Raw genomic sequence first — 24,709 nt, 5'->3', positions numbered from 1 at the left:
TTCTTCATGATTTCTTGCTTTCTATGAACAGTTCATAAAAATCTATGAATGGTTTACTCACCTGACTTCCCATTAGTTGTTAGGGATGGCTCCACCCTTCTTTTATCTTTCCCTGTCCAAGACATAATAGGCAAGATCCCATTTATCTATCTGGGGTGGAACCTTGAATTTAAAACATCTCTGCACACTCAATTAGCACCTTTCTCTCTACTTTTATGTTAGATATTGAGACACATGCAAATACACCTTTTCTTCAGCTATATCTTCAGAAAGCTTTCTAAAAGGCTAATATCATAATATAGCAGTAATAGTACTTCCGTAATAGATTATGAAGGCATCATCCAGCTCCTGACTGGAGAAAATATGAGGCTGGCAGGGAGAACAGGATAAATGCCAAGTTAAACAAAACATTGGAGCTTTTCTTTCTCACAAACTACCGAAATTGAAAATGTGGCCAAGCACGAGAGGAATAGGGATGAATCAGCTCATGGAAACAATTGAAATTAAAATAGGCCATTCCGAAACAATCTCACCTAGAAGAAAATTGCCCATATGCAGTGCCAAAGTGCACTGCATATGATTAAAAAAATTGTAGACAAGTTCCTGAGCTTAATGAGTAGGTTAATGTGACAGTGTAGGATGATTTGTTGTTTTCTTCATATTACAATTATGCCCCCCAGAGCAGAATGACTATCAGGAAATATTCAGGCTGATAATGAATGTTTTAATCAGCCAATTCTGGTTGTTAATGTGTGCTTTGCTTCAGCACATCATGCTGTGTAAGGAAGCCAGAAACCTAGCAACTCCATTGTGTAAAATGATATTAGAAATGAAGACCCAACCCAAAAGCAAAGGGAGACAAAAAATGGAAGCTGAGAATTCATATTGCCTTTTTGTGTGTGTATTTTGTTTCATTTCCTCAGCAAGAGAAGCCGAAACTTCTGGAGCCTTTGGATTATGAAACAGTCATTGCAGAAATTGAGAAGAATGTTGAAGATGACCCACTCAAAGACCTCATCTTATTTCCCACAAATGATTTTTTGGTAAGTACTAAATTAGTACAAATACAGCTAAAGCTCAACCGAAACCATGTCAGCTCTCCAGGTCCTAGATGTGGTGCATCCATTTCTAAGGCCAGAATCTTGTTAATATACCATGCTTGTTGTATGTTTTATAGACTGACATAGCAGTGGTGAGGGAATCTGCTCACTCTGAACAGCCTGCTTCTCCGTCTCCTTCAGTCTTTCATGGCCACTATGACTGCAGCCTTTCTTCCCTGCCATTTATACTGACGTGGTTATGCCAATATAGTCCACCAACAGGATTTTAATCTTTATCTGTAAGTCACCTTGGGTCCCTTTCTGTGAGAAACAAAGCACAGAAATGAAAATAAATAAATAAATAGATAAATGTAATGCTGACCTATTGGACCTTGTCTGCATGGGCCAAAAGACTTGCCCCACCCCAGTTCTAGCAGCATTCTGTTCGGACAATACACAGCCTAAACCCAGTTCTGCTGCAAACAGTCCAGATGAGGTCTGGCATGTTCAGCCCCAGAACCAGAGGATAACACCCTTAACACAAATTTTAAAAAACTTACCTCTTATCCTGTGCTGGGGCACTGTCTGCACAAGTGTCCTGCTGAGCTGCCCCAGTATGAGAATAGAGAGCCAGGTAATGGGGGGAGGTCAGGCCAATTCTAGAGCCAGAATGCCTCTGGAGTATCCTGGCCAGTGCAAAGAAGGCCTGAGTCTAGGGATGCATACCTTTATGGACATTATTGCTGGGTTTTTTTGTTTTGTTTTGTTTTTTGCCAACACCAAAATTTTTGGTCTCTGTGATAGGAAGCCTCATCACCTCCAAGCTATGGAAGCATTTTAGTTTCAATGGCACTGCTTGGAGGACATTATGTCCCTGAGGACATAACTATCTAAGGCCCCATTCCCACTGGGTGATAAAGCAACGGATCTTGCTGTGAGTCAGACTCGGAGCGAGTTCCCGAGTCATATTCGAATCATTTCTATCGTTCCTATTACAAAAGGAAGCAAACGGGCTCGGTTTTTCTTGAACCATGTTCTCGTTCCCATTGATATTTCTCCCTTGTATTTTGATGCTGACTTTTTTGTTCCCCATTCCCATTGCCTGTCTGGAACTGTTTTTTCCTTTTTTAAGCTGTCAATCAAGCACTTAGGTGATTAGACGTCACAGTGATGTCAGTTACTTCGATGCATTTTGACACTGGCTATTTTTGTTCCCCGTTCCCATTTGCATCTTTCAAACCTGTTTTTATTTGTGTGTGTGTGTGTGTGTGTGTGTGTGTGTGGTCAATGGATCATTGAAGTGCCTGAGCAGCTAGGTGTCATTGTGATTGCCTTCCAGATGTTGGAGCACTGAGCCGCTTAGGCACTCAGCAAAAACAGAAAAAGTAAAAAGAAGAAATAATAGTTATAAAAGGAATGTGCAGTGGGTCTCCTCACACATCGATCTATGTGGAGTGGAGGGGGGTTGACAGGGGGAGCGTCATGCGCTTACTGCGTTTGGAGGCCAATGGAGCCATTTGCAATGGTTGGACACCTAACAGAGTGCCTAGGCGATTGAAAGCTTAATTTTAAAAAAAATGTCTACACATGCGATCGCCTTGCCCTGCTTCCCCCTCCATCGGGGGAAAGGCTACGCAAACAGGGGAAGATGGCTCCGGGAATGCAGGAAAGAGAACAAAGCTGGTGACACCCCCAGGACAGGCCCTTGAACATTGCTCCTCCCCTCCCAAAATAGCGATTCAGACAGCCGTTGTTCCCATTAGTTTGCCCTGGATCAACACGGCAGCTGCAAAAAAAAAAAAAAAAGCTGGAAAAGTGCAAACAGGATAACTCAGATTATCCACCACTGATTCAGGTTTTCGCTGGAGAAATCGATCAAAGTAGAATCGAACACGAATTCAAATGGGAACGATTTTCCTTAAGCAAGAATCGAATGCGAGTTCAAATGGGAATGATATCCCTATAATCTGATTTTTGATTTGCTTTATAGCCCAGTGGGGATGGGGCCTAAGGTCCAAAACACACTGCAGAAATAATCCAGTTTGAGACCACTTTAACTGCCCTGGCCCAATGCTAGAGAATTCTGGGAACTCTAATTTGGTGAGACATAGAGCCTTCTCTGCTAGAGAGCTCTTGTGACTCAACAAACTACAGTTTCCAGGATTCCCTAACACTGAGCCAGGGCAGTTAAAGTGGTCTCAAACTGGATTATTTCTGCAGTGTGTTTTGGACCTGAGATTCTCTATCTAAGATTCTCTCCCTGGGTTTTTCTTGGGAAATGTTGCTCCCCGGAGGCATGCCAGGTTGGGTTCTAATATGGGAGCATCCCTCAACCTTTCCTGGGGAAAGGTCCTGTGGGTAGAGAACTGTCCTCAGCCCTGTACAGACAGGTGCCGCCATTTTGACGTGACAGACACTTAGCGTCCGCATGTCGCAGCACCATAATGATGTTGCGAGTGCGCCATTGGCACACTGCGGCATCATTATGGCTTTTTGCAGGTTCTTTTTGCTCCATGAGGGAGCCGCGCAGTTTGTCTGCTGCAGCTTCCTCGCGGAGCAAAAAAAAGGCGCCAAAGTCTAGCTTCCCCTTGTCCATCCTTCTCACATTTCAAGTTCCTGTTAATATGTGTTGTGCAGCTTTGGACTTCCTTTCACCTCCAAGCACGTTAACTGCTGATCACTTTTTCCTCTTGAGTCCAGTTGCATCATTAGCCACACCTCTACTCATAGTTGTCCTCTCACCTTCCTAGTAGCTAATTGAGTGTCTTCCGAGTCTCATCTATCTCTTGTTTCAATTTGGATTTTCTCATCATGGGGTTTTCATAGTTAAAGACACTCAAAAAAGGGGTTTATCAGTCCTCCCTCTGTCCAGTTCTAACTAGTTTTATAGTACCACTGCTATTGTCTCTGAAATATCATTTGCCAATGTCACTCCACCACCACCACCACCACCACCACGGCTGTCCAGTAGCTGTTTGGCACATTAAGTTTGGCTCCTCAGCAAAAGCATGCCTGACATGGAAGATCCTACTAGCAGCACTGTTACCAGCACCATAGCCTCTTGCCTCACAGAAGCATTCGGTGTCACCACTGCTGAAAGGTGGTGCCATGATGAGAGCAGTAAAATATACTGAATGGTGTTATTACAGTTTTCAACTATTATTATTATTATTATTATTATTATTATTATTATTATTATTGGCTGGGTGAGCCAACAAACACTGTGAGTTACCCCACAGCTCCATGCAGATCAGCAAAGTCCAAATGGAATGGTCCAAATATATACTGTAGGCATGCATATGATGGTATTGTTCTAAACCAGTGATATCCAAACTTTTTCAGACTGCATCCTTTTCCTGTTGGGTGACAATCCTAGCATCCTCAATGCCTATGTCTTAATATTAGGTCTACTGTCCTACTGCCAATTCTATCATTATTCCCTTTGCACCTGTTCACATTGGGATCAGCAACTGAAGAGTTGGCTGAGCAGCGACCAAGAAGCTTCTCACCTCACTCAGCCAGCTGCTCAGATGCTGCTTCCAAGTTGATCGGATGCAAAGAGAGAAGCTTCTCCCCAGTGAGGAAGGACTCATTCCTTTTTCACCAGAGCAGAGAGGGCACAGCTGGAGTTTGTGTAAGGGATTTACAGAGGCCACATACTCTGGACTGGAGTCTGGTATCAATGGGGAAAGAGAGAGATTTTAACTACAGGAGCCTTTCCAAGGCAAAGGACTCATTGCAAGAATTGGCCCTGGATACTCCTCCCTCCCCTTTCTCAGAGACATGCCTTCCCCACACAGCTTCAAGTTGCTACCCCAACCCTCAAAAAAACATTATTTTGCTACCTCTTCTCTCAGCCTATCTAACAAAAGAAAGCAAGAGCAGCAGTGCTCCTCCAATCTGTCAGCCAGTCCCAGCAAAGCTCATTTTTGCTGTTACTGCTCCCCTGCCATGACGTGGTCTAACTCTTTGCTCCAGCCAGTCCATCCCAAAATGCTGCTGCTCTGAGCCATAGAAGCAATACCCTGCACCCAAGCCTTGCAAGGGTTTCCTAACCATCAGTTCCACTACTAGTGAAAGAGCCCTCATGGAGACATGCGAAGAACAGGAGAAACCACCACATGAAGCAATCAGTGAGGCTGTGCAATAGTTTTAAGGGATCCTGAAAAGATACAACCCTTATCCCTACCATGGTTCTAAAGACTGCTGGTTCTTCTTGTCTTTATTGCAAGTCAGTAGTTTGACTGAAGACCCCCTGTTGTCCCCTTTTTCCTTACTGCCCCCCTGGACCTTTCCACCACCACCACCACCCCAGAGTGGCAGTACTACCCATTTTAAGGATCACTGTATCTTTCTATGTCCTAAACAATTTTTTCAATGGTAGTGACAGGAAATTTCAGAACAGCATTGCCAATGAAAATAACATGAAAGTTCTGGATGACAATTGGATCTGCAATTGCTCATTCTCTCACACAAGCCAGATCTTGATTCTGCACTCATGGGATGTTCCAATGACATCACAAGTCAGTGGAGCATACCTGTCTTAATCAGTTTATGTGTTATTTGTAAGCATATTCCTTATTTCAATTTTCATTCTCTCACACTTTTTTTCAGATAGCCACAGTTCCATGGGAAATAAGAACACTTTACTCATCAGTTTCTGAAGATGCAGAGCAAAAAGCAGAACATTTATTTGTTAAAGAGGTAAACTTACACTGTTTGACTTCCTTTATCTTTAATGTATAGTGTGTTGTAGCTGTATCTTTTAAATTTGTTTTCCGTTTAAAAAATTAAGCTGTGTTGAAGCCTTGAAAAGCTTAAGCAATGGCATTTTGACATGTTTGAAAAACTAAAGGCATGATTTTTGTTTATGTTGATGATGAGAAGGAGCAAGAGGACAAAGAACAACAATGGTATTTTAGCTAAGCTTAGATGCATATTTAATACATTCTGCAATATCAGATGATTTTTTTTGTGCCCTGGACAATGCATCCATGAAATATGCATAGGGCTAAAATCTTGTCTGGCTCACAGGCAGAACTACAGTGAGCCATTTATTAACTCTTGGACCTACCTTAGAGCTGCTTAAGTCCTTCACCTATGACCATTTGTGCCTGGAGGATTGCAGGGAATTAATTGTAAAAACATCTGGCTCTGTCCCCATAAGAACACACAAAGCTATTCCATCATCCACTGAAATCTGTCGTGGTTCTTTAATGGTCTCAGCGGCTGAGGTAATCATTTTGTGCTGGCTATGTAGATAAAACCAGACGCTTCTACAATTCCCTCCTTCTTCTCTAGGCATGAATGGCAGTGAGGGGGTGTTCAGTGGTTCTATGGTAAGTTAGGAGGGTTGGTTGTTGCAGAAGAAATAAAGGAGTGCCAGTCTCCACAGCAACTAAAAAGAGGACATACACAGGCATTGGGTTAAGATATTTATATACCACTGACAGGATGAGTATTTAGAGAGATTTGTAGCACCTTTGAAACTAACACTATAAGATCTCTCTACATGCTGTGCTACAAGGTCTCTATATACTGATTCTACAGACTAACTTTGAATTCTAACAGGATGGTACGCATAGGACAGTTTCCACATGGGGCACTGGAGAGAGTGTGGGACACATTTCTGAAGCAGGCATCTGGGCTAGAGGAGCAACTCCTTCCTTTTTGTGTTAGACAAGACTGCTACCATTGCCAAAACTGCTGATAACTTTTCATCTTGCTCATTAATCCTAGGATCTTGAGCAGGGTGTCACTTTCTGCCTGGTCCTTCATGACAAAAATACACTACAAAAATACATATGCAGAAATATTGACCCTTTAGAGATTGTGGGGGGAAATGCTCTTTTTTGTTTCTAGTTCAATTTATCATCAATAGCCCAATGATATTTGAATGGAAAATGGTTCACAAAGAAGACTTTTTGTATAGCTGTGGGGGCTTCTGGATAGATATTTTCCAGACTTAGCAGAGGCTCCCTTTGATCAAGTATCCTGTTTCTAATTGTGATCTTAAGAGAAATGAAGGGCAAGGTATCTTGAAACCAAAGACTCAGCACACTGGCCTTATTGCCTTCAGTGTAAAGAGCGGAACATGACATATTTGTAGCTGGAAATTGTTTGCGAATTGGCAAGATGTCACTCAGGCCTTCCTTGGAACCAAAAGAAGTGTGAGAGACACAGCACAATGGCAAATGCAGAGACATGGAATTATTATTTCAGTGGAAATTTGGTTAGTGGAACTGTGTCAGAATAAAGGCTTTTAACTGTTTTCCCCCTCTTAAGTAGCAAAGCACATGTTCCACTTTCTGTTTCCAAAGCTGTGTGCATAAAATATTTAGTAGCACCAAGTTTTCTTCTGCTGAAGTTATAAGTTCTTCCAAATTCCATAATGATAATATTTGTATCATCAGCAGTAATAAAGAGACCCATTCAGACATTCAATCACAGCTGCCACATTTTCTCCAAAATTTCTCTTGTCCTTGGCTAGAAATTGAGAGTTTAAAATGAAGACTCTCTTATGTGTGTGGATGTTCTCAACGTGATTCTGAGCCTTGATTTATTTATTTATTTTATTTTGAGATTAGAATTGTATGGAGTCTCTCCAGACACAGAGGAGGTTCTCCACTTCATGACTGTCACTCTTCATAACCAAGAGATATGTTGCCATCACAGAGAGCTGGCCATTCCCTTTCTCCAATGAATATTTACGTAGGGGTAGGCAAAGGTTGCATTGGCCCCTACAGGGAGCCTTCAGCATCTACCTTCTCTCAGTCACTCATTATCTCCTGCCAAAAAAATTACTATCCCCCCCATACACACACCCCAAGATGCACTCCCAGCACCATCTGGGGAACGTGGAAGGAATCTTGCCATGTTTTGATTGTTAACTGTGCTGTGCTGTTTAAAAACAGGAAGTTACATAAAAACCAATTTCAGGAACACTTTCCTTTAGGGAAAACAGGCCTTTCCTGGGCCTAAAATGGCCCAGGGGGTGGGAGGGTGTGAATGTGGCAAAATTGCCTCAATGACCCCAGAGGACATTTTCCAATATTTCAGGAATTGAGGGGAAATTTATTCTCCAGGAATTAATAAATAAAGGCATATTGCATACTGAAGTTTTGGGACTGGTTTTTAAGTCTTGTTTGATATAAGAGCCAAGATGTGCAACAAAAATCATTGTTAATCCCTTTTTGCCCTCTAGTCTAAGGAACCCCTAGGCTCTGAGTCTGCACTCCTTTCTTTCTTGACCGGCTTGCCTACTCTGATTCCACTTTTCCTGTTTACTCCAATTCCCTGATTCCTTCTCATCCCTGGTAATTCGCTTCAACTCCACCAAGGCTGCTCCTCTCCAGCCCCCCTCCTCTGCCACTCTTCCTCAGCCACCTATCAAGACTCAGATAGGCAGGCAGATCAAGAAAGAAAGAGAGAGTAGATTCAGAGCAGAACATTCAGGGAGCAAATTAAATAAAAAACCAGCCAGTGGAGGAGGGGGCAACAGGAGATTAGCAGCCTTGGCGGGGGTGAAGCAAATTGATAGGGATGAGAAGGAATCAGGGAATCAGAGTAGGGAAGCAGGTCAACAATGAAAGTGAACACAGACTCACAGTCTAGAGAGTTCAGGGAGCAAATTGCATAAACAAGGGGGGAGGGAAGACACAGTGAAGAGCAGAGGAGATCAGGGCAGCAGGAGAGGAGGAGCCTTGGAAGGGATGGAGCAAATTAAAGGTGAAAAGAGTCATCATTTTCATAGTTAAGGTTCACATCTTTAGGGCTTAGCATTCAAGGAATGTTTTACTCTGTTTTCTCCTTTTCAGTGTTAAACCATTCCGATGCTTATAAAAACTGTGCAGTTTTAGTTGGCATAGGTCCACAACTTAGCCTTAGAGAGTTGCACTATACTGTATTTCAACTGTGCAGCTTTTAAGGCTGTTTAGAGCTGACAAAGTTGTACTGCTTTTTGTCCTGAGAACAAAAAACAAACAAAACAAAACAAAAACCAAGTGCTGTTTTTTTCTTCCCATCAGTCTTTCCAGAGTGGTCAGGAACATCAAATTCTTACCACATTCAGGAAAATTTCTAATACTTATTCCATCCTCACTCCCATCAAACCAAAGTTCCTGCTCTCACTTACCAAACTTATTTCTAGCCCTTATCATTTCTTTATTCTTAAGTGGTCCTGTTTTACCTGATCTTTTCAAGATTTAATCCATTTTTACCTGCTCTAGTTCTGCTTGTCCCTGACTAACCATTTAACACACAAGCCCTTTATTTTTTTTATTCTTCTCCCGCAATATGCCCACTGCAGCATTCCAAAAGCTGTGATTGACTGCCTTCACTCAAGTTTCCAAAACTCCTCTCTTCACACCACCTTTCTCCCAGGACCCAAGATAATTGACAGCATGAATTAAAGCAACATACATCTAAGGCCTGGATGAAACCAATGGATTAAAACAGTTTATATGTATTTTAAAACATAAAAAACCGCAAGGAAAGTACAGCACTCACCTCTTCCCATTAAAAGACCCTTTTGCAGCTGCCAGTTTGTGGCCAAAAGCTTCTCTGTCTTTCCCTATTGGTGAAAGGAGAGTGGAGGGTTGAGTTTATGTAACCCATTTTCTGGGTTCTATATAAATGCAAAGAGTAATGTGAATATATTCCTGTCAATACATAAATGTAAACAGATCTTAATAGAATGGAATGTCTTTACTGGATTTGTAAAATTATGTAATCTGAGATAGGGACACATTTATATGTGTGTGTGTGCGCGCATGTTGATTTAAAATACACTAATGATCCTCTGAATACAAAATTCTAGATAGTATTTTCATTCTCCATCATTAGCATTTATTTAGCACATGGTTCATGACCATTGAACTAAGAATATCACTTTATAGAAGCATTTAGTATGCTGTATAGTTTACCAAGCTGCTGTTTATGGCCAATAAAATCAGTACGTCCCCGTCCCTCCAGTCAAGAGATATAAAATATGATATCATGGCAACTTCCTCAGCTGCTTAATTGTATTATACCTTATCATCTGTATTTATATTACACTACTTGTAAACCTTAATGTAAATGATACATAATTGTATCTAACAATGGCCTGTTACAGACTGCCAAAATAAAGCTGCTTCGGGTCTCTTTGGAGATATGCTATTTAAATGATGCATGGGTCCTAAGAATTTGGAGGTCGCACCAAAGCCACACTCCATTCCTAAGCACTGGAGTGCAGCTTTGGTGCAGCTTCCAGATTCTTAGGACCCATGCATCATTTAAATAGCATATCTCCAAAGAGTCCTGAAGCAGCTTTATTTTGGCAGTCTGTAACAGGCCAATGTTTCTGTTATTCAAAGCTTGCTGTATTTATTCTGAAGTGTCAGTATTATATCAGACAACCTGTGGTCCATTACCTACCTAAGAAATATATTATAAATAGTAGCTATATGCTATAAAAGAAAGGAAACTTAAGTAAAGCACCACTGCGTGCCAGGAATGTTCTTCAGTTCTGCTTCAGTTAATTTGTTTCCTCTTTTCTAAATGCTGCTCAGCAGTGCAGCTCAAATTCCTGTTCAATCAAAATGAAATGATCTTTTAATTGTGTTAATTCTTGTCTAGTCAAAGGTGGGACATGATGGTTCTGTTGCAGAAAAGTGTTTGGGGAAAAACAGTATACATCACTTGTTTGGACAATAAGTAAAGAAGAGACAGTAGTTCTTAATTCTGGTCATACAGTTTAATCATTATTGCCAAGAGTTGGTTAATATATTGTATTGGCTTTTAGCGAAATACAATAAATAGCTGACTGGTTTAATATACGGCATTCTCTTTGTTATCCACTTTTGATGGATTTTTCATGAATATTCCTATCTTTTGGGAGCAGGTGTCTTCATGTGATAGCAACTAAATCTTGGTATGACAACAAAACTGAAAGTAACTATCGACATAGTACATATTTCATGGAATAGCTTGAGTGTGACAAAATGTGTGACACAGGTATTCCAGACTTCTCAGGAATGGAAAGCCATGTTAAAAAGATCTGTAATGAACTGTGATTATATATACACTCTAACATGCATAAAAGCACAGTGGACTCTTTTTGAAAAGGGATGGTTATACATCAAATAAACAAAATAATTACTTTGAAGGATTCCTCATCATTGTAAGTGATACCATGATGAGCAACAGAAGTATTTCTAATCCCCACACAGGTATTCATACACATGTACTCACTCACTCTGCCTATCTCAGTGTGCTCTATGATAGTTCTCACCAAAGGGTACGGGAGTCTCTCTCTCTCTCTCTCTCTCACACACACACACACTCACACTCACACACACACACACACAGAGAGAGAGAGAGAGAGAGAGAGAGAGAGAGAGTCCATCAGTTAGGAGTAGAACTAATATTCTGAAACATTCACTTCCCTGTTGAAAAATTGGTTCCCTGACAACTGGCAAACCTTACCAGGAAAAATGAAACCAGTGAAACTTCCATGCAGTTTTTCTCCCAATATTCACATATTCCAAATGGTCGCATTTCTTTCTGCCCTGAAAAATCCTCTGGAACAGATGACACTTAGATGTAGAGAAAATATTGTGCAGAAATGTTCACAAAAACTACAGAAATTGTAGTGCAAAGATGAAACAGTCAAGAACTGAGATCCATGTAATTATATCAGGGATGATAATCAGTGATAGATGTTTGTGGTATGGAACAAATTTGGAAAAAGGTTCTTATTCCTGTGGTCCAAGGAATCCTCCAGCAACTGTGGCTTTTTTGGCCCAATTGTTTGAGGAATTCTGAGAGCTGGAGTCCAAAAATGTAACTTTCCTAAACTCTGATACAGCATGCAGCCTCTGTATGTGGTAGGCCAGGATTTGGAAATGTTACTATTAGTGACCACAACTCTCAAAATTTCCTAGCTAGCATGGTCAGGAACTTCTCAAAGCTCTGTGCTAGCTATGTTTGTTCTTTATATGGAAATCTTTTGATAGTATGGAACTACTTCCAAGAATGGGATCTGCAAGTGGCATCCTCTTCCTATGCATGGAATGGTCATGCTGGATTGCAGTCCCCCCCCCTCCAATTTAATGTAATTGAACTATACATTTCCTTTCTTCTTTGTTTTAGGCATGTAAATATTACAGTTCCCAATGGCATATTGTAGACTACAAATATGAACAATACTCGGGAGATTTTAGACATTTGCCATGGTAAGTTACTCTGTATTTTTTTCTTAGGTGTTTGTACTGAAATATTATGTTTGAATGTATGCATCCAAATTAATACTATAGAGCTGTCTCTAGCATCCAATAAGTTATTTGAGGCCACCATATGTGAAGTATTTTCATGCTGTAAATGTCATTCATTTCACTTTTAAAGAATACAACTCATTTCCCTTTTTTAATAAAAAAATATTGTCATAAAACACACCTTACACATAGACATAACCACTTAACACATAATTACATAACATAACTACAACTTTAGTTTTTTGTGGGTTTTTCCACAGGCTTGATTTTTTTCTATGTTCAGAACAAATAAAGCAGCTCCCTGGTTCATCAGCTGTCAGTCAGTTTCTGAGCTTCTTCCCACCCACCTTGCCTAGGTTCTGGATTTGAACTTGTTGGGTTTCTGGAGTTATGCTTTTTTTTAGCAAATCTGAAATTGTAATTTTTTCATACTTTCTGCAATTTTGGTACAGGGCCAGATGCTGTTTTTTAGGATGGGGCCTTCACATGCATGTGACCCAGTGCAAGAGTTCCCTTAAGGGTATAAGCAACCAGGGTCATGCTAACCCTGGGGGCAGTTGGTCTCTCTTTATTGCCTATTGCAGGGGGAAACACCACAGTGCCTTCCAACCCTGTGGAATCACACATCTGTCATTTCGTGTCTACTTAGCAAACAGGCTGGATGAATCAATTTCCATTGGCTAGCAAGTGGGTCAAACAATGCTTGGCTCTGGACCTATACTAGTCCAGACTCTCATCTGTAACCAATAATGTTGCGGCCTATTTTCATTCCAGAAAACACTGTCTGTTCTCATTCTATGCCAAGCAAAGCTTCTCCTCTGCCTTCTGGATCTACAACTATAGAAGTCGTACTAAATCATTTTATTTGCATATTTTTCAGTTGACTCTTTTTGGTTATCCAAATATGAGTTAGGATTTTGTATCAAGGCTTTCATTTTACCTTTTACACCTATTTAGATTTCCATTAGTTCCTGGAACCCTCAAGATCAAACACAAACTTAGCTCTGTCTCCTCATCTGATCTTGTCTTGGTATGACTCAAGTTACAACCACTAACTCAATCAGTTCACTTTGATCACAAAGACATGACTCTGTGTTACATTATCTAGGAGAGAAGTGAGACTAGGCCTTTCATATATATTTTTTCTGATCATAACATCCCACCAACTTCCCTCATTTCCTCCCTCTTAATTCAAGAACGATTGACTTGGAAGATACTTCAAAAGATCATTCTAACCAGTGTCAGTTTCTACCAAGTCTTTCCAACTTCTTTGCTAAGCTATTTTCATGATACCTCCTTTTTGTAGAAAAAGAAATAAAACCCTCACTGCTATGAGACAAAGGCCCGTTACAAACGGGCCTAAAAGTGCGCACTCCGTGCGTGCTAGGGTTAGAAAGGGGCATCCTTTCCGGATGCCCCCAACCCTAGGATGCGCGGAGCATGCAAAAAATGGCAGCGGCCATTCCACACGGCCGCCGCCATTACGACATCATGACTGCGCGGCCTCTATACGGGGCGGCGTGGATGTGACATCGTCACGCCGCGCCAGGGCGAATAGTGTGCCCCTTCCCCGGCTGCAAAAGGAGCTCTGAAACGGAGCTCCTTTTCTGTTTGCATCGCTGGGCGCAGCCTTCAGACGCAGAGGAGAAAGGGGCCGCAGCGGCCCCTTTTTCCTCCTCCCCGCCGCCACTGGGAGTCCATGGGGCTTGAAGCCCCAAGGACTCCCCTTTCCAGGCTGCAGGGAAGGGGCCTTTTGCCGTTTCCCCGCAGCCTGGAAAGTGGCGGATCGGGGCCTCAGCGGCTGCCGCTCTGGCCACTGAGGCCCCGATCCGGCTGGGAAAGGGGCGGGTGCAGGCCGCCGCTTTTCGGCGGTCTGTAACCAGCCAAAGATTATCTGAGGTTAAATTTACATAATAAACAATGGTATAAATTTAAGATGTTCTTTGTAGTCATTATTTTTTGGCTTTTTTATGTACTACTTGCACAAAAATGATGTACAGTGATCCATATGTAGTACCTACAGTATTTTCCATGCATCTTTTCATCATCAGAGGATGTGGTAATGTGGCAAGACTTTAGCTGAGTACTTTCTGACATCTTCCAATCCACATTGCAAAAATAATCCAGTTTGACACCACTTTAACTACCGTGGCTTAGTGATAGGGAATTCAGGAAGCTGTGGCTTTGTGAGACATCAAGCTTTCTCTGTCAGAGAGCTCTGGTGCCACAACAAACTATAATTCCCAGCATTCCCTAGCACTTAGCCAGGGGGAATTAGATATTGTATTGTATATGTATCATGTACTGTAAATTGATGCTGTTTTAACAGGTAAGCCACTTTGATTGCCCTGCAGCAGAAAAGCAGGATACAAATAAAAGTTGTATTTATTTTATTTATTTATTAGCCAGGTAGTTAAAGCAGTGTCAACCTGGATTATTTCTGCTGTGTGGATTGGACTGAAGAAGAACCATTGACCCTTTAACGCTATAAATACTGTTACTGCAGGGAAGCACACCACACTTATTTTTCTGTTTTAATCTTGTTTTGAATGTGAAATTTGGCTAAAATTTAAATCATCAATCTGGCTGTTTTGGGAGCAGATTGTGGGAAAGTTACTTTTTTGGAATACAACTCTCTGAATTCACAAACCAGAATGATAAGTAGTTGTGGTGGCTGGAGGGTTCTGGAAGTTGTCATGCAAACAGATAATATTACCAAGCTCTGGCTGGCGTAGTGAAGAGTGTTACAGGCTGTACAAGAGTAGTGGAGAGTCTTACAGGCTGTGCAACCACCTCTTTCTTCACCAGATGAGGGTCATGGCAACTGCATGCCATGGCACCTATCTGGCCTTTCCGCGGCACAAAAAGGAGCTGCAAAAAGTGGCTCCTTTCTGTGCCACAGTTTTTCTGTGCTCCTTCGGAGCTGCATCATCTGGATGCAGTGCCAGAGGAGTGCTGTGATGCCGCCTACCATGTGGTGGTGCACATGGCGTCACGCTGAGATGAGGGCAGAGTCAGGGCATACATCGTGCGGTCACCACACCTCCACTCCGACCCCATGTCAGCCTCTGATGCCAGTCTATACAGCCCCTTAGTTTTCATTTCTCTAAACACAGTTATTCCAAATCCAGGTTAAGTGTGAACTTTATCAGGTTTTCACTGTTTTGTTGGCATCACTTTTAGTTGCTTTACAAGTCTGCGCCCCCACCTCCTAACATTCTAGCATCTGATGTTGAGTGGAGAAACTCCCACTCAGATCTTCCCCACCTGTCAAACCTTGTGAAACTGTGGCCATATGACATTATTGTCAGAAACAGAACAGCCAAAGAGATCAAGGATCTCTTTGGTCTATGCTAGATTTTCTTCCCTATGAGGGAACAGTGGCATAAATGCAACCTCCCCCACCCACAAAGAATAGGATCCCACTTCTGGTTTTGCAAAACAGATTTTTTTTTTTAACATTAAAACTGCACATGGCCCATGTAACCTATTTAAAGTGTTGATTCCCTCTGCTGGAGGATTCATTCCTCTTTATTTTTATTTTCTCTCTTCCTTTATCCTTTTCTCTCTCACTGCTGCTGCTTATCCTGCTCCTCCTCCTCCTTCTTTTTTGCAAGAAACCAGACCTTTTGTATTTTAGCATATGTTTGTTTGATTTTTTTTTTTTTAAATCTCTGGAACACTCCAGCTTCCATGGCTGTATCTACTCTGCAGAAATAATCCAGGTTGACACCACTTCAACTTCCGTGGCCAAATGCTATGGAATTCTGTTAACTGTACTTTTGTGAGACATTTAGCTTTGTCTGTCAGAGAGCTCTGGTGCCATAACAAACTACAGATCCCTGGATTTTGTAACATTGAGCCATGTCAGCTAAAATGATGTCACCCTCGATTATTTATGCAGTGTAGATGCATCCCTTGCCTCTCTGGGCATTTGCATCCCAGCCACAGCTTGAAGGAGGGAAAGGGATTTCTTCCCACTGGCCATGTTGTTTCTAGTGTAGAGAAGCATTCCATGTGTTGCAGAGCAAATGAACTGTTGTAACTTCTGTTGTAAGTTACAGCCAGGATGAAAATATTTAAATTTTTGAATGGTATTTTTAAAATGTTAGCCAGCAAGATGTAGTAGTTTGAGGATGGACTACGAGTCTGGAGACCAGGGTTGGAAATCCCCACTGAGCCATGGGAACCTATTGGTGCCCTAGAGCAAGTTACATGTTCTCAGCCTCAGAGGAAGGCAAAGGTACATGAACATGTCTTGACAAGAGAACCCTATGATAGGTTCACTTTAGAACCAATTGAATCCCCCTCCTTTTATTATTTTTCTTATTTGTGATTTGTTTTTTAACTTTGATGTACTGTATTGTTATGTACTTTTTAAACCTTTTTTACTGTTTAATTTTGTAGTTGGGAGGGAGGGTTGGGTCAGGGTCTTGTGGGACTTGTTGTTTTTATTGTTGTATATTGTATTCACTTTGCTGTTACCTGCCTTGATCCTCAAAGCGGAAGAGGCGGGATATAATTAAATTATTATTATTATTATTATTATTATTATTATTATTATTATTATATTTAGGTTCACCATAAGTCATAAACAACTTGAAGACACATAACTACTCTCTCTCTCTCTCTCTCTCTATATATATATATATATATATATATATATAATAACCGACCCAGAAGGAGAATACCATCCTTGTAGAAAAGCCATTTTTAACCACGTGTGAACACTTTGGACTAGATCTAGGAGAATCCATAATGGTTTCATTTTCCCCCCCAGTACAAATCAGCATCTTACCTTTGACTTTTGTATTGTGAGCCACATGAGTTAAAATCTGGGCAGTGGTGTTAGTATCGCTGGTATGATTGAAGCCTTGAAGCATTGAACAGGGAAGATTCAATTGTTTCCTCCCCTCGAGGCATATTGTCTGGCAAGTTGTTTCATGCACTCATAGATTGGTAGGGAAGTCAACTGCACACAGATGCATTTTTCAATAAATAATGGGAACATCTTTTCTGAAAATAGTTCTAGGAGGAAGTGGGCAAACGATGTTGATCATTTCCTGACGTAAAGGGACCCTTTTACTCTGGTTCTTTTGTCCTATAAATGGAGAAGTAATGTCAGGGAAGTGTTAGTTCCTAATGTGTAAGGTGCATCATTAGCCATGAATGTAGGTGCACCACAAATTGTTGATTTGTTACAACTATAAGAAACTATATTTTGAAAGAGATACATAGCAGTAACAACTCCTGCTCAAGTATCAATATTTTTTTGAACAGGTGGAGTAGTCTTGGAATGCTCTATTCAAGAACAAGAATTACTACTGTAATGTAAAAAATATCAAGCATTATCCATGTTATGTGCTTTCCAGATGATGATGATGATGATGATGATGATGATGATGATGATGATGATATGATGATAATGACTACTATTTCTGCTTAGTCTATATCCCACCTTTCTCCTAACAAGAGACCAAGGCAGCTTTCAACAAGGTTGAAGCAAGATACAGCTAATGATAATTAAAAAGATTTTAAAAAATAAATTAGGTATCATAAAAAGAAAGCCAGCAAGGTCTAGTGGTTTGAGCATTGGACTAAAACATTGGAGACCAAGGTTCGAATACCTGTTTAGAGACCCACCGGTGGCATTGGGCAAGGCACACTTTCTCAGCCTCAAAGGCAGGCAAAAGAAAAAACCCTCCAAACAAATCTTGCCAAGGAAACCCCTTGGCAAGGGTTCACCTTAGGATTGCTATAAGTCAGAAATGATTTGAAAGCAACAACAACAACTACAATGATATAAAAAACCCATAATTTAAAACAGAAAAAAATGATTTTAAAGACATAAAAATTAATCACACACACACTGTATTTAAAGCCTTTTGCATGGTTTATTAAACATCAAATGCCTATTTAAATAAAAAGGGGTTTACTGACCAGTGAAAGGAGAGAATAGGGAATGGGCCTCCCTAGTCTCCTTTGGGAGGGAATTTCAGAGAATAGAAGCAACCACTGAGAAGGCCTTCTCACATGTCCTCACCACACAGACCTGTGAGGATAATGGGACCATGAAAAAGCCCTCTCCTAGAAATCTTAAGGCACCAAACTCTAAAAATCTGGATAATCTCTCCCAGATTTTTCACAAGTATGTTAAACATGGGGGAGAAGACTATCATAGGGGAGCCCCCTAAGATAACTAGTTGTCAAACTGTAATCCCTTAACACCTCCTTTTGAGCTTGCCCCTCCAAGTAGGGGCATAAGAACTGTAAAACAGTGCCTCTGAGACATATGCCAGAGGTGGCTCAGGTGGATAGTAGGGTCAATTTCTAAGTAATCACAAAGAAGAAAAATAAGGCATATGTCCATTTTCCATCTTATGTGTGTGTGTGTTCATAGAACATAGGCGGGGTACAGACCGCCGCTTTGCGGCAGTCTGCCGCCGCCGCCAGTAGGTCCGCGGGGGAGCCGGAGCCTTCACACGGCCCGACTCTCGCGCGGACCGAAAAAGAAGCTCCAAAATGGAGCTTCTTTTTCCGTCGCGTTTGCGATGTAGCGAGGCGCCAGGGGCGCGCTCGCTACGTCACAAGCGGCGCGACGCATACGGACGCTCAGCGTCCGACACGCAAAGATGGCGCCGGCCATGTAGAAGGGCCGGCGCCATCTTGTACGGACGGAGTCCGTACTAGGCCCAGGGGCGTCTGTAAGAGACGCCCCTTTTTTAAAATGGGACGTCCGGAGGACGTCCCAAATGGCGGTGCAGAAAGCACCATAGAATCATAGGCGGGTTACAAACGGCCCTCAAGGGGCCGTTTTCCCGCCGCCGCCATTCGCTGCGTAGGGAAGCCCCAGCTGCCAGACCGCGAGGCTTCCCTGCGCAGCAAAAAAGGAGCGGCGAAATGCCGCTCCTTTTTGGAATGCGGAAGTGGCGCCGCGAGGGGTGGAGTGCGTCCTCGCGACGTCACTTCCGCCGCGACACGTCAACATAGCGGCGCCCATGTGGATGGGCACCGCAAAAAAGTATGCGCTCCGCGCGTACTGGGACGAAGGGCTGTCAGGAAGGTAAGAACCTTCCTAACCCTAATACGGCCCTTCCTAACCCTAGTACGCGCGGAGCGCGTACTTTATGGCGGGTTTGTAACCCGCCATAGAGTTGGAAGAGACCACAAGGGCCATCCAGTCCAACCCCCTGCCATGCAGGAACTCACAATCAAAATATCCCTGACAGATGACCATCCAGCCTCTGTTTAAAGACCTCCAAGGAAGGAGACTCCACTACACTCTGAGCGAGTGTGTTCCACTGTTGAACAGCCCTTACTGTTATGTGCCTTCAAGTCATTTACGAGTTAGTACGATCCTAAGGCAGACCTATCATGGGGTTTTCTCGATAAGATTTGTTCAGAGGCAGTTTGCCATTGCCTTCCACTGAGAATAAGAGCACGTGAATTGTCCAAGGTCACCAAATGGGTTTTATGGCCAAGCTGGGAATCAAACCCTGGTCTCCAGAATTGCAGTCCAACATTCAAAGCACTACACCTCTTACTGGCAATATTTTAAAATAATTCACATTTGTCAAAATAGAAATTTATGACTGAGATCCTGTACCCAGTGAGACAGCATACCATGATTTAGGTTATGCCTTTAGCAATTAGATCTACCCTAAACATATTTAATCAGACCTATGCCCCCTTGAGTTCAGAGTGATTTACTATCTAGCTAAAGTGTTACTTGGATTACAGCCTTATTCATGTGCTGGGAATTAATTAAATGCACATTCACATCATCACTGTTCCAAGAGCAACATCCAAAAGTAGGACTTTGATAAAGCTAGTATATTTTAATTGCACATTCAGGACCAGGTCAACAGAAAATATTCTGTGTTATAACAAGGATCACTTACAACAATATATCAGGGCTTCTGGGGGAAGTCTTATTTTCCTCCAGCTACTGTGATGGTTGCTGCTAATTCCAGAGGGTACACAGAAGCCTCAGGAAGATGGCAGGTGATGTTATTGTCTCTGCTAATCACATGTCCAGTGCTTTAACCCTGTTAATTCTGGTTTCACTACACCATGGATGTCAATAATATTCAAATGTTGAATCAATCAGAGTTTGACAAAATTATTTTTTGTACTAGAAGTCTTTAGAATCCCAGAAATGACCTTTTTTGGTATTATAACTTTCAACTGCTGGCTAGGAATTCTGAGACTTGTAATCCATAAAAGAGTAATATCTGAGGGCTTCTATGTTGATGTGGGTGGGCAAGTCACTCTCTCTCAGCCTCAAAGGAGGGCAAGGGCAAATCTCCTCTGCAGTATCATGCCAAGAAAACTCCATGAAGGTTTGCTTTGGGGTCACCTAAGTCAGCAATGACTTGAAGACACACCATAAGAAGGTTCTATCCATTTTATTTTCACCTCTGGTACCACATTTTATATTAAAAAAGTAATGCCCAGAAACACATCTACTTCATTAACAGAGGCCTACCTATAGTCAAAAGCAAATCTTGCAACTTAAGTTATGGCAATCTTATCATGACCATGTTCTCTGCAGCTTTCTGGGTATTTAAAACAAACACTCCATCACACTGTACATTATGTAGATGAATTTTTATCTATTTCTTTTTTCTTAGCTATGAATTCAGACCAGAGAAACTTCCTTCACATTCCTTTGAAATTGATCATGAAGACGTTGACAAGGATGAAGTAAGTGTATCTCTTCCCCACCACTATCCCTTTCTAACTGTGGAGTTGGTACTATCTGTTGTGTTCAATTTCCCATTTCAACTGAAATGTAGTGAAAACAAACATATATTGTCATTCTGTGTGCATTAAAGAAAGATCTGTGCTTAAAAGGCACCAAGAGGTGATACTTTTTAACAAAAAGCAAGTGTTCAATCATGCAGTATTTTCTGATGTTTTTCAAAAAAAGGGAAAAAATCAATTCATTATTAACAGTCTTTTTCACACAGGATACAACATCTCACTCATCTTCGAAAGGTGGTGGTGGAGCAGGTGGGACAGGCGTTTTCAAATCTGGCTGGCTTTATAAAGGCAATTTTAACAGCACAGTAAATAACAGCATTACAGTTCGGGTAAGGCAGAAGTGACTGATATATCTATCTGCCCCCACCCCTGATCATGGCATTTCTGCTTTGTATTTTCATTTAGTTGTCTATCAGTATGTCAGTATTAGATAGCTGTAGCAGCCTTATACCTCTTTAATTTCTAATAAATATTAGATTCATGCTTGATGGCAATAGATCCATCAAGTTGTGCATTTTTATAGTTTCACTTTGTTCCACAGCAAGCCCCTAGAAAAAGCACAATTTTTGATAGGACATAAAGAGGTAAAATATAAAAGCATTTGCTTATGTGTTTATATCTTTTTAACTGGAAACATCTAATTGCAGCTTCCAGGACCGTAAGATGGTCTGAGAGCTTTACACTGGATAGTGTTTGTGGGTTTTTCGGGCTATGTGGCCATGTTCTAGAAGAGTTCCTTCCTGACGTTTTGTCAGCATCTGTGGCTGGCATCTTCAGAGAATGCTTGCCTGGAAAGGACTTGGATATATATATATTGTGTGACCTGGAAAGGAAGGACTGATTTGCATGTGTATTGTTTTGTTGCTAATGGCAGGCCTCAAGGTGGAAGGGTCTGCAAATCACTCCTGCCTTTCCAGGTCACACAATATATATACCCAAGTCCTTTCCAGGCAAGCATTCTCTGAAGATGCCAGCCACAGATGCTGGCAAAATGTCAGGAAGAAACTCTTCTAGAACATGACCACATAGCCCGAAAAACCCACAAAAAACTATAGATGCCGGTCATGAAAGCCTTTGACTTCACTTTACACTGGATGATAGAGAATGATATCCAATATGGTCCTCATACCTACTGAAGACCATTTCAGCACACAGTCATGAATATATATGGAAAATGCTGTGCAGATGGTGTTTCATATTTGTTTGAATAACTAGTAATAGTTCACTAAAGTATTGGATGAGCTGTGATGATCTAGAATCTTTTCTACACCAGTGGTGGAGCTGCCCGATCTTTTGCCAATTTTGGGGGAAAGATAGGAGCTGAAATTTCCAAAACTGTGGGACAAGCTATAGTTTTGGACCATTTGCTGTTATTAAACATCTTTAGAGGGGAAGCTGAGCAACATACCTCATAAAGAACTTATTACTTTCTTGTTACTAGCAGCTGGAGAGTTTATGGGGTGAAACAGATGGGCAGGAAAAAGTGGCTTGAAGCCTCCTTTTCCAAAGCCACATTGAAGCCCCACCAACAGCATCATCCACTCCCAAGGTGGCTAGAATGTGCATGTCATGACCACATGGCACAGCTTCAAGCCACGTCACTGGGTACTTTTTTTTTTTAACTGTTCCCTCGACCATCTCTGCACACCTTTGCAGGAGCAAACCACCAGCGACTACCATCCCATTGAATGACTGTCCCTGTGAACCTGCACACATTTGGATGTGCAGCACTTCACCAGGACAGGGTATCAGAGCAAAGGTGTACTCATTCAGATGCTGGCAGAGTACAATCATGCCCCCCTTCACCCTATGCCCCCTCTTTGACTATCTGGTTTGTGTATGTTGTATTCATCTCTTGAAAGGTGTCACGATTTCTCTTTTGGGCATTCCCACCCTCACCACTTGGGTATGGCAGCTCTGTCCCTTTTAAATGTGCTCCCAAGACAGGGTGTTTACATTCACAATTAGAGTTAGGGTCTGGAAACAGCACCTCTTTAGAACATGTATATATGGTGCATTTATACATACATGCGAAGGTGTATATTTTCCAGGAAGAAGTGGAAAAATCCAGCTCCTTTCTAGTCCACCTCTTCTCACCGTAGTGCAGCTTGGATGTGCTTTCCAGCCAGCTTCAAAGTGTGCATCGTCCAAATGCCCTGCCCCGTTTATTTTGACTGTCGCCCCTATGTCATGTAACTGGAAAGGAGACTCACCTTTAAGGCTAACAGACTGGTATGTTAGGGTCTGGAGCTTTGCCTTATTAGAATAGTTAACAAAGTAACGTAAGAGAAGTTAAGAGCAAATGAACAAGGACACATTTGAGGATGCTTGGCTTATTTGTTTTATTAGCAGAGTAAGTGGAGATCTGGCTGCTGCACTGAAAATGGATAGAGTACTCTGGAAAAATACACTCAGTTAAATAGCAACCATTTAATGACACCGGAATATAACACTTGACTACTCCATGTTATGTTTCTTTATAATAGAAGTTTATTTCTCACTTTTAAAAATCACAAATTAAAACTCCAGAGATTTCATCAAAAAGAACTATGATCCAAAACATACTGCAGAAATAAACCAGTTTGAGACCGCTTTGACTGCCCTGGCTCAGTGCTAGAGAATCCTGGGAATTGTAGTTCCACCCTCCTCCTCCTCCTCCTTTACTTCTCTCGCCTGTCCTGCTGACAGCGGTAACGGGGGAAGAAGAGGGGGAAGAAGAGGTACCCCTGCGCTACCTGCCACCATGAAAACGTTGAGGCTGGCATTGGGGAGGGGGCAGGGGCAAATTGTCATTGTCCTCAATGGTGGTGTGGCCACATGGCCATGCCACCACTGAGTTCTATAGGACTTGAGCATACGCAGACCTTGTTATCTGCCGGTGGGGGGGGGGGGGTCTGAAAAGGATCTCCCGCTAATACTGTACTGAGGGCCCACTATATTATCGGTTGATAATGTGTTGGTGACAATGATTTTCAGGGATGTTTCATTTAAATATTCTTCTTTAAATTAAACATAAATCAAATTAATTTGCAGAAAAGTCAATCCTGTTTCTCATTTCTGTTCATATAGTCATTCAAAAAGCGTTACTTCCAGTTGACACAGTTGTCTGACAACTCATACATAATGAATTTTTACAAAGATGAAAAGATTTCAAAGGAACCCAAAGGCTGCATCTTTTTGGATTCCTGTACAGGGGTTGTGCAGGTAAGCCAGCCTTTTATTTTGTTTTATATTTATGACCAGTAGGAATGTTATTCTTCAATAATTTTCTTCTCAAGGAAAGCAACAAGTAATTTTAGCAGTTCTTCATGTTGTGAGAAAGTCTTCAAAACCACATAGTTTTCAAAACATATTTGAGACACAATGTGCATGTTGTTATTTTGTACAGAAATACTTTTTACAGACAAAAAGGTATTTCCTATGCATAAATGCTGTTTTTACTGCAAATCAACCAGATGTGTATTTTGCACAGAATAGGGCCCCAATTGCAGCAATTTCTTCACAGAACACAGCTTTTTCTATGCATAAAATGGTATTTTCAGCAACAGAAATGCTGTCTCTGTCACAGAAAATGCTGTTTTCTCTGCCAAACAGCTATGTGTGAATTTTGCACAGAGTATGTCCCCAACTGCAATATTCTTTTCAGTG

General features: G+C 41.6%; 1 protein-coding gene across 1 annotated transcript in view; it reads left to right on the top strand.

Moving 5' to 3' along the window:
• The window catches only part of DOCK10 (dedicator of cytokinesis 10), a 190,322-nt gene that overhangs the window by 55,628 nt on the left and 109,985 nt on the right, over nucleotides 1-24,709 (top strand). The window contains exons 2-7 of the mRNA XM_042458523.1: nucleotides 924-1,043; nucleotides 5,655-5,744; nucleotides 12,174-12,256; nucleotides 20,929-21,001; nucleotides 21,268-21,390; nucleotides 24,131-24,265. Of these exons, the coding sequence (XP_042314457.1) occupies nucleotides 924-1,043; nucleotides 5,655-5,744; nucleotides 12,174-12,256; nucleotides 20,929-21,001; nucleotides 21,268-21,390; nucleotides 24,131-24,265 (624 nt within the window). The remainder of the gene's footprint in view (nucleotides 1-923; nucleotides 1,044-5,654; nucleotides 5,745-12,173; nucleotides 12,257-20,928; nucleotides 21,002-21,267; nucleotides 21,391-24,130; nucleotides 24,266-24,709) is intronic.

The sequence above is a fragment of the Sceloporus undulatus genome, chromosome 3 (assembly GCF_019175285.1).
Source record: "Sceloporus undulatus isolate JIND9_A2432 ecotype Alabama chromosome 3, SceUnd_v1.1, whole genome shotgun sequence".
Classification (NCBI taxonomy): Eukaryota; Metazoa; Chordata; class Lepidosauria; order Squamata; family Phrynosomatidae; genus Sceloporus; species Sceloporus undulatus.
The sequence above is the reverse complement of the archived record's forward strand: the minus strand, read 5'-3'. Positions and strand labels throughout refer to the sequence as shown.